A 12,862-nucleotide genomic window follows, 5' to 3' on the forward strand; every position below is an offset into this window, starting at 1 on the left:
TTAAAGCAGTTGCATTACTAGGGATTGAGTGCTTTTTAATTAAATTTGATTTCCAAACAAGATGGCTTTTGCACAACTTCACCGCTAATGCCAGTTTGCTTCAAATCACAAAGCTTCTTTTATTGCAAGCTATTTCTAACACTCTGGTATAGCACATTTCTTCTGAATAAAAGCTTTAGTGAAGCAGTAATCTACCATACAACAGCACATAATAGGAGGATATTTTTATCCAGAACGCTGCAGATTGAATAAAGCAGAGCTGTAATCCTGGAAACAAATAAGTTCTTTATTATGCGTTTCAAAAATGTAAATGATTAGGGCAATATGTACAGAGTATGCAAAAGAAGGGCAAGTGGCTAATGATAACTTAAAGTTTAGTTGTATCTTATCAATGCATAAACAGAGACATTGAAAAATACTCACAAATCACTTCTGAAATATAAAGTCAGTGACAGAAATCTTGTATCTCACTGACAGAGTAATAAGGAACAAAAACAAGTGTGTAATAGAGATACTGAGGTATCCCTTCAATCTGAGAAATACAAGTGAGTTATCACACAGGATAATGCTCCTTGTTCATTGCTCATGACTGACACAGTGGTATGGCTCTTTTTGGCAACACCTTTCAACTTTAACTGCCCATATGACAAAAGCAGAAGCCAGCAGGCACACCACAGTGGCCCACTCAGGGCCTTTGTATTTCATTGAGTTTCTGGTGGTAACAACCTCAAATTTGTTTGTATCAGGTGTCTCAAACTGCAGCCCCCATCATTCCCAGTCACAATGGCTTTTGCGACTGGGATGATGAGTGTCATAGTCCAGCATCTGCAAGAAGGTCACAACTTGAGACACCTATCTAGTACGACTCAGGAATGAAATCAGAGTTTGAGATGAGCTGCAAGAGAGCTGTCAAACTAAGGGACTCCAGATATAGCTCTTTCATCCTAGGATATATGCTAATGTAAACAATGGAGTGTTGTCTTTGTAGGTAGTGGTCATACAACCACACAGGAATACTTACTATGTACTGCAAGAGTGTGAGAAATTGGCAACCATCATTTCCTCAAGTCACCTGAAAGCTATTATGGAAAGCGATGAAAATACGCATTCAAGATCTACTCAATTTTTCAAAAGTGTTACAATTGTTGCTATTTGGCTCCTCTAAAAGCCTTCCTCTGTCGTTTTGACATCCAAGTTTACCCTCAGAAGCAAACATCCACAAAAACCATCAACAGAACTGGAAGCTTTGATTATTCACTATGATCTGCCAATATTCATTCCTGTGTCTATGCAAGAGTCAATTAAGCCATTCTAATATGAACAGCCAACTCTTACATTGAGTAACCACTATTACCCTTCAGTTCTCAAACCTCAGGTAATAGTAATGACATACTTAATTTTCCCTGTGTATTCTCAATCCCATCCATCCTCTGAAACCCCATAAAATTTTCCAAACATACAATCTTTCACACAAAGCCAGCCCTAAAAATGAATAGAATGGAAGTGCAATAAGCAGAATCTTCAACAACTTTAAAAGATGGATGAATGCTCAATGTTCTGTCTGTTACAAAGAAAAAAGAAGATGTACTCATCAGAAGTGAGGCTCTATTTTACAATCCAAAATGTAAAGGCCAAAAACCAGTATCTTTCTTTGTAGAATAAGGCCTCAAAAAACGAACCTGCAGGCTGTAAATAGCACATGGGGTCACCAAACTGAATTCTAATCACTGGCACCCTGTGGAGCTGGCACTTTTAATGCAATAAAACTGCATCTAATCACACTGCAGGCTGGGCCCTTTCTCACCTCCCCCTCCCCACACACACAACAGGTGCCATTAACATTTTCTCCATCCCCCGCTGTGAAAGATCACTCTCCCATCCCAAAGCAGACCATGGGTTCTCTTTGCAGACTTTATATTCATTTTCTTTTGAAATTTTCAACCTATTTAAGCAGCTCTTTATAGAAATGTAAAGTAAACAGCTGATCTGATCCAAAGAGCGGCAATGGAGCCTGTGGTCAAAGCGCAGCCTTAGACCGAAAAGAAAAGATGCTTTAGAAATGTAAAGCAGGTCTGTGTCTGGCCAGCAGGTTAGTTCTCCCCACGCTTGATCAATTATTAACTTCCATTTTCTATTCAGAAGCACAGTCAGGTCCAGCTTAAAGCTGATTTACTACTGAAAAGTATAATGGAAATTTAGCCAGAGAAGAAATGACAAGGAACAACAGAGTAGAGAATCTGTGGGTATTATTTTAAATGCCTTTTTAGCATAAGATGTTGGAACTTGAAAATGTCTCCTGCCAAAACACTAGTACATGGTGTTTGTAAACCATTTTAGGCTGAATCATCATAGAGGAGTCCTATAGGAGAGATAGCAGATGGCTTGAACAGAGACAGAACCTCTGAAGGTAGACTTCACAACAGAAGTTTGGGTACTTCTACTCTAGAACAGGAAAGTGCAAGAAAATAATTGGCTGCTTAGTGGGGGAGAAGCCTATTTAACAACAACCAAAAAAAGGACCGACAACATGGCTCCTTAAAGCAGATGCAAACTATCACAAGAATCTGGCACAAATTACACTTCTGAGGTGGGGGGCAGGGGGGAGAGCTTGTAATCACTACTGTCTACCCCAGATATATTGGTATGCCTTTTAAAAGTGCATTTCTTAATACAGTAATTCTTAAGAGGGAATTATGTATTCCAGTAATCCATGGTCCTACACACAAATCAAATACACTGCTAAAAGAATCCACTTAACTAAACTATTAAAGTAAAGTTGTGTACGTCAATATAATTTCCCTATGTTTCTATAATGTTATCTCTTCAGCATATGTGATGTAAATATGCCTCTGTCTGAATAAGCAATATATAGATGGCAGTTGCAAAAATTGAATCGATAACAAAAGAAATGCCATTGTGAGTTGCTGGTTCAACACATTAGACACAAAAAGTTCTAAGAATCAACCACACACAATCTATCATTAAATTAGAGCCAGGGATTGCAAACTGATTAGTCAGCAATTTAAAATAAAAGTGAATATCAAGTTTCTCAACAATTGTTTATAGATTTAAAAGCAGAACACATAACTCTCATCTTCCTTTTTTATCCAGAAATGTTTTATGAGATTGCATACATTATATTATCTGGGCTGGCACAACCAAATACTCCTTTTGAAAAAATGACTATGCAAGTTAGTTGGAAAAGTAGACTGTCCTACAATACGCTTTGTGATCCAAATTTAGGATTATAATCCAGTAAAAAAATCTGACACAATCTAGTATATGTACAAAAACCAATATTTTATTCAGTGCTCTGTTATTTGTGTGCACCTATTAAACATACAACACAGTTGATGTGGCACATTTATTGTTTGGGTGACCACTGGACTATTGAGCAGATGCACTCCTTGTTCTCAAATTGCCACTTACTCCAAAAAGAGTGGCTAACAGGTAACCATCTGTGTATAAACAGCTTTCCAAAAGCAAGTGATTATCACTACATCCATCCTAAAGTATTATTTATTTATTTATTTGATTTATATACTGCCCCCCTTCCAAAATGGCATTGCAATTAGTTTTTTAACCAGATCCGAGAACAGCTAGCCCAAAATACTCAACTGTTGGCACACCCAGCCATTTTTATCCACCAGAGAAAAAGTTCTGTGGCTTCCTTGAAGCAGACACAGAAGGCAAAAAGAAAATGAACCTCCCCCCCAAGTGGAGGGGGATGCGAGTGCCAGCTCCCTAGAGCATTCTCAAAAAGACAGATCTGTTTAAGCGCAGAAGTTATATACTGGACTGCACAAAGACCACGAATAACTGCAGCAGTTAACAGGATTTATACTTGCTCTGTTCACCCAAAAAATGGTTTTACTTCTGCAAACACCATTTGAGTCGGCATGAAACTAAGACAAAATTAAAACCTTCTTTGAAACCAACACTGATAGTATTCAGTAGTACACAAGGGCTAGAGGCAAAATGTACAGCTATCACCCAGGATTTATACCATTCAACTGGGTGGTAGTTTATCCTCTGAACTGGTTTGCTGGGTTTGACTAGTTCAGTTTCAGTGGCAAAAGAGCAATAGTCGGGTTGGAGGAAGAGTACAAAAAATATACTGTGATACCGCTCTAGTGGTAGAAACTGTACATGAATGTGCCAACAATGGACTGCATTTTTGCACCATGAAGTAGTAATGCGGTTGTGCCTTGCTTCTTCACACCCCCAAACACCACATTATGCTGTTCTGCACAGAACTAGTAATCACATTTCCATTCCTCCAAATATCACGATATCAAATAATCACCTTAAGCCATGGTTTCCTGTGAAGCAAGTGCTCATAAGGTGGCCTCGGTTCCAGGTAGCATTCCCTAGGTTCTTTTGCACTACAAGAATGTCTTGCTGGCTCAGAAAAAAAATACACTGTATCTGGCTCCAACTGAATATAGTTGCTAGAGCCAAGACAGAAGAGACAGACAGAGAAACCATATGGAACTGAGGACTCGTCCGTGCACAGTAACTGTGTGGGTAAAGAGGGCGAGAGGAAGTTACAAGAAGTCAGGTGGAGCGAGGACTGGGACAGTGGTGAGCAGATGGGAGAGGGAGAATGCAATTCTTATTGGGTGATGAAAGTGGTTAAACTACAAGAGAAGCATATGACTATTGAAGAATCAAAGCAGAGCACAGGATATAGTCATATTAAAATGAAAGGGGGGGTGGGGACAGAAAGTTAGTATGAAAGATGGGGAGGGGGGAGGGTAATAAGAGGGGGATTGGGGAAACAGGGACTGCATAAAGATTTTGTGAAGGAGCAGGAGTTTCACTCCCTTCTCCAAAAGACTTATCTTTGGTCTACTCAGCATTACTAGCCATCACTTTTCATTTTACATTCTTATTGCTACTACGCTTATATTCCAACCCTTCCCTGGAGTTCAGGACAACATAAGAAATTACATGTGTGGGCACACACGCTCACACAACTGTGAGGTAAGTTCAGCTGAGAGAGACTTACCCAAGGTGATCCATGCTTTATGGTTGAGTGGGGATTTGAACCCTGGTCTCCCATCCCTAGTCCAAAATTCTAACCACATCACATTAGTTCTCTTCTCTCTTAATCCTTTTTTACTGTTTCACATTTGTATATCAGAAGACTAACAGTTTTACTGTTGATTTAGAATGGTTTATATCGACCAGGGGAAGTTTATAACTTTCAAAAAGAATACAAAGTGCACCAACAAACTCAACCTTGCAACCTGTATAACTAATATAAGATCAAGCACTTGAACATGTTCACATATAGTCCTCGGGCGTGATCTGGAAGTACATGAGGGAACAACCTTGCTGAAGCTAAGAAGGGCCAGCATGGGAGACCACCCAGAAGCCTTAAATATACTGCACTGAGCTCCAAAGAGAAATACTTGGATATGAATGAAACAAATATCTAACAGTTCTTGCTTAATGTGCACAATTGATTTCACTTCTAGTTATAGGATGAAGCTTTGTGGAGAACGGAAGCCATCCACACCCCTTCCTGGCTTCTGAAATTTCACTAGACAATGGCCACACCCTTCTACTTAACAGTCATTAAGGCCTAGAAACTTGCTGATGTAGGGACTGGAGAGAAAGGCAGGATTCTAAGCATGCATAACACTGACTCCTGTGTTTGTGTGGAACCGCAGAATATACAAAAACCAATGGACAACATTTGAAAACCTCTGCTCCTAAGAGGAACTGTCAGACTTTCAAATACAGATGACAAAACAGCCAGAAATCCTTTATTACAACATGTCATATTATGATATATTGTGTGTTGATTTTGTCTTCCTACTTCAATCTTTGCTGCTGAATGAATAAAGAATATTTAAGAATAAATGAAGGTTTTGTTACTTTCAAAAAACCCCACAAGTGTTCTCACAAACTCTGGGTTCACTTATTTAACCAGTGATTATCGCACTGTTTTATGAAACACTTCCTTAATACCTCTCCCTAAGTCTTCAAGCTATAGCTTTCACAAGGAGTTAAGACTGTTTGCTGTGTCCTCCTGACATTTATGGAAGATGTTTGTGAAACTGCACAAACAAGAGGGAAAACATATGTAAACAACCAAACACAATTATGAGTAGTCGTTCACACCAAGAGGACAAATAAATAAATAAATAAATAAATAAAAATTGATGTAGCACAATGAGTGTACAGTAGGGTAAAAAAGCAAACCACCAGCAGCCTTTCACATGGGCCCTCACCTTTGTCACGGTCATACAGCATGTCTTCTGTGGAGCAAGGACTCCCATCCTGAGATTCAGGAGGACAAAAGGGAGATATGCAGGGAGAATGACTGCTGCAGCTACTACTGCGCTCCTGGACAGAAGGGGTTTGCGTATCAATGCTGCGCGTGCTGCTGCTCCGATAGTGAGCAGGTAAAGGTGCTCTTCGACCATCCGGAATATCCAAGGGCTGCAATGGAAACAACACTATTAAAATGCATGGTGAGAACCCGTTCTCCCACAGCGAAGTCTGAAGCCTGGAGGGCACTTTGACCTGTGCTAATTTCTTTCAAGCCAGACATGACCTTGCAGGAGGGAGGGAAGTCAACTTCCTACAAAAGGAGGCAAGTGACACAATGGCATGCTGTTCATCAACTCATTTAGTGCAACAGACTGCAGGGAAATTCTAGTCACTCAAATGTGCAGCTATATCCTTAAATAAATGTCAGGGATAGATGCAGCACTTCAGCAGTTCAGCCACATGCTGAGATGTATCCTCACTACACAAATGCTCTGGCATTTTTTAATAGTAACAATATTAAAGGAAACAAAAACAAGCCATTTTGTGGCTATAGAGGAAACAAGAAAAGTGACAGCTCAAGAAAGTCTGTTATTACAATGGAAGCAAGTCAAAAGTCTTCCCTTAGCAAACATTAGGAGAAAACAACCCACATTCCACTGGAACCTTGTCTTAAACAGGTAGGCAGCAGTAATTTGAGGGTTAAGTCAGTATATTCCATTTGACTTTGTCCCATTTTTTTCAACCACCATTTTGCAACTACTAGGTAAACAAGTGTGTTTTTAAATATCTTTTTATTATTTTTTCAACAAGATAACAGAAACAGAAAAGTGACATAGAAAAAAAAATAGATAAAAGTAACTTTGCAGTTAACATTTCTTGGACATCTCATAATTACATACATCAATTGTGGGGTTCAGTAACCCTCTGTTCTCCACTTCCCAAAACACACACACAATTTTTTTTTTAACCAACACTAATTAGTCGTCTATTCTAGAAAGAAAAACCAAATCTTGGATGAGGGTGTTGACCCTGTGCTAAATTTTAAATTATAAAAGGCTCCCAAATAGAAATAAATGTTTCATCTGAAGTATTCCATAAGAAGGCAGTAAACTTAGCCATAGAGGCATATTCCCATAACTTTAATAACCACTCATCTACAGTCAGAATTATTTGTTGTCTCCATTTAGCAGCATATAAGATCCTGGATGCAGTAATCATATACAAAGCGTGTCCTTCTGTATGGGTTTTTTCTTTACAGTAATTTTTTAAATATAAAAACAGGTACCCAATTGATTTTTATACTATTTCATCCTCACTAAAAATCATTTTGAAAATAAATGCCTTTACGAATACAACAAATATTTATATATACTGCTTTTCAACTAAACTTCCTAAACTGGTTTACATAGAAATAAATAAAATGGCTCCCTGTCCCTAAAGGGCTCACAATCTAAAAAATTATAAATCCTAAAAAATCCCTTCAGCCACTGGAGGAATGCTGTGCTGAGGATGAATAGGGCCAGTTGCTCTCCCCATACTAAATAAAGAGAATCATCACTTTTTAAAATGTGCCTCTTTGCTCAGTTAGCAGGGTTAGCATCATTAAATGAATGATGGCCTCACAGTAATTGCTTCATTGCAAGCTAACTACTGAGAACCAACTTAAACCACTGCTGAAGAACATGAGAATAGTCAGAAGTGACCAGAGATACAGAAATGTAGAGTCTACTCTAAAGAGGATACCAAAAAGGGAGACAACTTTCCAGTTTCTGATAGGCTGCTGTAAAGGAAAATGTGAAGAGTTGGTGTGCAACTCCATTGGTGTGCCCGTCCATTGACAGGAGTGCAAAGGTAAAGGGGTTTAAGTTCCAGAAAGCAAGATTTAGCTTATAGAACAAGTTTTCATGCAAGACCCTTACCAAGGCTTGTGAAATAACTTTTGCATTTTACGATTTTCCCTAGCTACAATTAAAGCTTCCAATTCACCAAGGCATTCCATTTTTTGCAGATTTAGAAAATGATGATTGAAATATTCCACTTTAACTTTTCACTCAAAGCTTTTAATGACATCAACGTGTATAAAAATAGCATTGCCTTCCTGTAAGACGAACAGATATTTCAAGATTGCTTTCCATTTGCTACTCACTGTCTGATCCTATGAACCCACAGAAACTGCAGCAGTAGGCATGGCAAGGGCACTTCACTGAGATAGGTACATCTTCGAGCCATTCACTTCAGGGTGAAGAGAACCCTACACTACTCACAACTGATGGGGCCAAAGAATTCATAGGCTAGGCTTAAAGACCTTCTCAATTCCACTCAGCACTGTCATATGTGCTATATCTGGCGCAGGAGTCCTTGCCAGAGCAGTGTTAATGGCTGTTGCCAAGCCAGCAACCACTACAAACCATACTGCTAACTGGGCAAAGAGGCACCTTTTACCGTGGTGGTGATTCTCTTTACTGAGCAGGGGGAGAGTAAGTGGCCCTATCCACTCCCAGCACAGCATCCCTCCAGTGACTGTTGCTGGTGTCTATCTTATGTTTCTTTTTAGATTGTGAGCCCTTTGGGGACAGGGAGCCATCTTATTTATTTATTATTTCTCTGTGTAAACCGCCCTGAGCCATTTTTGGAAGGGCAGTATAGAAACTGAAATAATAACAACACCACAAAGCTGCTGATAAAGGCTGCTAAAAGAAGCACCCTTAGCAGCCAATGCTGTACTTGCAATGTTCATGTAAAATTCAGATTTCTAAGGACTTGTATGTAGATTTGTCTCAAAGGGTGTTAACCAAAGTAACAGGAATAAAGTAAATAAAATCATTAATCTAAAAAACTGTATTTATGTGACCCAGTTCTGTGGCCAGCCGTCCTATTTTCAACAAAGTAAGTTACTTCATGATAGTTAAGACACACTATGGGCAATAAAAGTCATGGGGAATTATATAACAATTTCTGCATTGTCTAGCTTTTTTGGAGGGCAGCTGGTCACCTTTATGCACTCTGCTGAATGCTTATGAACAGAACAGAAAAGTTAGCCTGTAAAGAGGGTATATACTGTGATGTCAGCAATAGCTAATGATCTCTCAGGAAGTCTCATGAGAGCACAGGACACAAAGCTTTGAGCTGATTAAAACCAATGACCTAAAATCTGTTACTAGATAGGTCAAACCACACTAAGCACCATTTACCTAGAAGACATATCTTCAAGTGCCTAAAGAGTATATTATACAGCACAGTCATTGACAAAGATATAGGAGACAATACAATATAGCAGAAAGACATGTAGGTCCTTTCTTGGCACTAGCCTTCATTCAATGAAAAAATTCATTTACATATGGGGTACTGAAAACATTAACCTAACATAGATATGAACCCAGAATTTCTTTTCTGTGTTTTTAGTAGTTGTAGCAACAGATATGCAAATTCAAAATTGGAACTTTTTCTCAATTTGCAATCTCTTGAAATAAAAAGAGTTAGAAATTATGTCTTAGTCTCCATCAGCAAATTGATTTGTTGCAACTTCTTCAACTGAATTGAGGCATGAACATTGAATCTAGTTATTTCTTTAGAAAAGAGGCTGGTTTTAGATCCATATTACAGAGCATTAAAAGCTCTGGTAACAATCCAGCAAACCACTTAAAACTGTCAAGAGTCGTAATGAAATCAAGATAGCTCCTCCTCATATGGATCAGAGCAAAAATTCTCAACAGTTAGGAAAGCCCTAAATATCCAGCAATAAGTTGTTAAGAGGTCAAGAATATACATTTTATATGATCCTGTGTTTGATCAACAAGTGCCTTTCAATTCTGGGCACGTATTATAATCATAGCGTCACTGGGTCTGTAACATACATTGTGGCAAGGTGAAACAAAGGCAGACAATTCTGACCACTTTAAGTGAGCCGTAAAATCAACTCTACGGTTATATTCTCTTATTCCAATTATTATACTGAAGTCTCTTATAGATATCCAGGTTACTTTACCAACTTCCATGTTCATCACCACAGCTAAATACAATACCATACAAAGAAGCTTCTGACACCTTTCACTAACAATATGGTTGGAAAAATATTAGCTATATTTGTATAGCTGCTTATATTCATGTGCTTGCAGAATGTCTACACTCTCAATATGAAATGACATTGCTCTTTAGAATAGCTACTCTTAGCATCACCTTACCTTGGACACCTCTTCCTTTCCACTGTTCTCTTTGATGAATACTTTTTCTAATTCAGGACTTATTCCTTCTACGTTGCAGGGCACACGTGAAACAGTTGATTTTGGCACTGAAATGTTTGACAGTGGCATAGGGACTGATCTTGAGATAGAAGCCTTTAGAGTAAACAAGAGACATGTGAAATTAGCTTTAAACTTACAACTGGACAGTTAGTGAGGAGAAAGGTTGAGTTCTGTACTCCTATAAAGTTCCAAAAATAGCAAACCAAAGAGTTATGTATCAGTTTTGAACCCAGGAACACCCCAGAGGCTGCAAATTCATGATGAAGAGAGAGAGAGAGAGACAGACAGACAGACATAAAAAGGGAAAAATCCAATCACTCCTACCTCACACAAGCCCAATGGTCTGGCCCACTGATTCAGTGCTGGAGCAAGAGATTATAACACTAACTTGTAGTATTGTATTGTTATCAGCAAGCTTAAGGCATTGCATGTATGTAGGAACACCTGTGCAGTCACTACCCCAATGGTGCTATGATGGAGCAGAGCGGTGAGATAGGACTCAATATGTCCCATTATAATGGTCTATCTAGACACCATAGGAAAATCAGCAGGCTAACACGGTACTTCAAATGATAATGTTGCAAGACAGATCACTACCAGAGCTATGTGAGCACAAGCCATTATAGATGAGAGCGCATGATATTTCAGAAGAGTGTCCCATACTGATGTGAAGACTACACCCATTGAGTCCATCCCTCTTTATTTGTGTCATGTGTTAATTACCGATACTGTTTCAGATGGATATCTTGGGAAGGATCTTGACTCAGTTAACAATGACAAAGTCCAACTGAAATTACTGCAACTTAAGTTAGTCATGTCTCAGTGCTGTTTAGTTATCACGAACTTAGAAAGGGCAGGATCCAGACAAACTGATAATTATTTTTTTAAATTGAGGTTTTCTAAAAACTATATGAGAGCCGTGCTTTAGTTAACACTGTAGTTCATTAAGTTATCTTCATTCCACAGCTGAAACAAAACAGCCAAATAACCTCTTCATTATTTGCATACCAAATATTTAGAATGTTCTAGCCACACACAATCCAGTTTCAAACTCCTATTGAGATGATGGGCAGCACACTCTACCACAAAGTAGTGGATAACTAAAAATCTCACCAATAGTATTTAAATGTATACAACTCTAATCACAGAGAGGGAATGAAAAAAATAATTCAAGAGATTTTGGCACCACAGCTATGGCACTCATTTAGTGTGTCCCACTATGTTACAGGTGAACAAACGAGGGAATTGGGGGCAGTGGGGAAGGAGGAAGAAAACTCTAGATAGATCAAAGCAAAACACAGAATGCAGAACTAAGGACTGAGAAAGCAGAAAGACTAGCTGAAGAAATGGATTTCCTTCTCATAGAAGACCTCTGCAAGCGGTGGGGAGAGTGATTCTGTCACTGCTCTTCACAGCCTTCAGAGGAGAATTAAGCAAAACCTGCTAACCTCACCACTTGCACATGAAGCAATTAGCAATAAGGTTCTAGGTGAGGAACAGAATTATATCCTATCCTATCTAAAGCTTTAAAAGGTTCTGAGTAGTAACCAACTTATGTGTAATTTCTGTAAGCTACAAAGAAAAATTGTGCTAAATTTCACTTAAATTTTAGCCAAGAGTATCACTCAGGTATTTAGACTTTAAAGTAAAAGGTGAAGTGTGCTGTCAAGTTGATTTCGACTCCTGGTGTCCACAGAGCCCTGTGGTTTTCTTTTGGTAGAATACAGGAGGGGGTTACCATTGTCTCCTCCCGTGCAGTATGGGATGCCTTTCAGCATCTTCCTATATCGCTGCTGCCTGATATAGTACCAGCAGGGATTCAAACCAGCAACCTTCTGCTTGTTAGTCAAGCATTTCCTTATTTTAAAAAATTCAAATGACCCCCCTTTAGATTTTCCTCACAATCATACGGGCTAAATTACCAACAGATCTATAGGGTTCAGTGATGCCTACCAAATTATGTTTTAGTCGTTTTAGAACGTGTGCTAAAGCATGACTGCAGAGTGATGGAGTCATGAAAAAGGGAGCAACAACAGGAAGGCAGATCAAAAACACTACTGTGCCCATTGTGAGTGATGTAGTCAGTCAACTTGTATGTAGTATGTTTTTGGTAGCACTCACTTTTTACAATCCAGAGAACAAGAGGATAAGGATTTCTGAAGAAGCCACCATCTATCCATATATTTAATCCTTGTAGATATGCCTGATGTGTGGAGAGTGCGTCCCGGCATTCAACTGATTGGCTGAGCTACGGAGGCACTGGATTGGCTGGGCACCAGCAGTCGGCACCACTCGCAAGAGTGGTGGGCCGTTTGGAGAAGCTGGCAGCAAGGCGG

At 39.1% G+C, this 12,862-nt stretch overlaps 1 protein-coding gene across 2 annotated transcripts in view; it reads right to left on the reverse strand.

Annotated features, from left to right (window-relative positions):
* Positions 1-12,862, reverse strand: part of GLCCI1 (glucocorticoid induced 1) — a 56,320-nt gene that overhangs the window by 4,159 nt on the left and 39,299 nt on the right. For both annotated transcript variants that reach the window (XM_053262193.1, XM_053262194.1), the window contains exons 5-6: positions 10,467-10,619; positions 6,243-6,453 (exon numbers count right to left, since the gene is read on the reverse strand). In XM_053262193.1, coding sequence (XP_053118168.1) covers positions 6,243-6,453; positions 10,467-10,619 — 364 coding nt within the window. The remainder of the gene's footprint in view (positions 1-6,242; positions 6,454-10,466; positions 10,620-12,862) is intronic.

Source organism: Hemicordylus capensis, chromosome 6 (assembly GCF_027244095.1).
Source record: "Hemicordylus capensis ecotype Gifberg chromosome 6, rHemCap1.1.pri, whole genome shotgun sequence".
In the NCBI taxonomy this organism is placed as follows: domain Eukaryota; kingdom Metazoa; phylum Chordata; class Lepidosauria; order Squamata; family Cordylidae; genus Hemicordylus; species Hemicordylus capensis.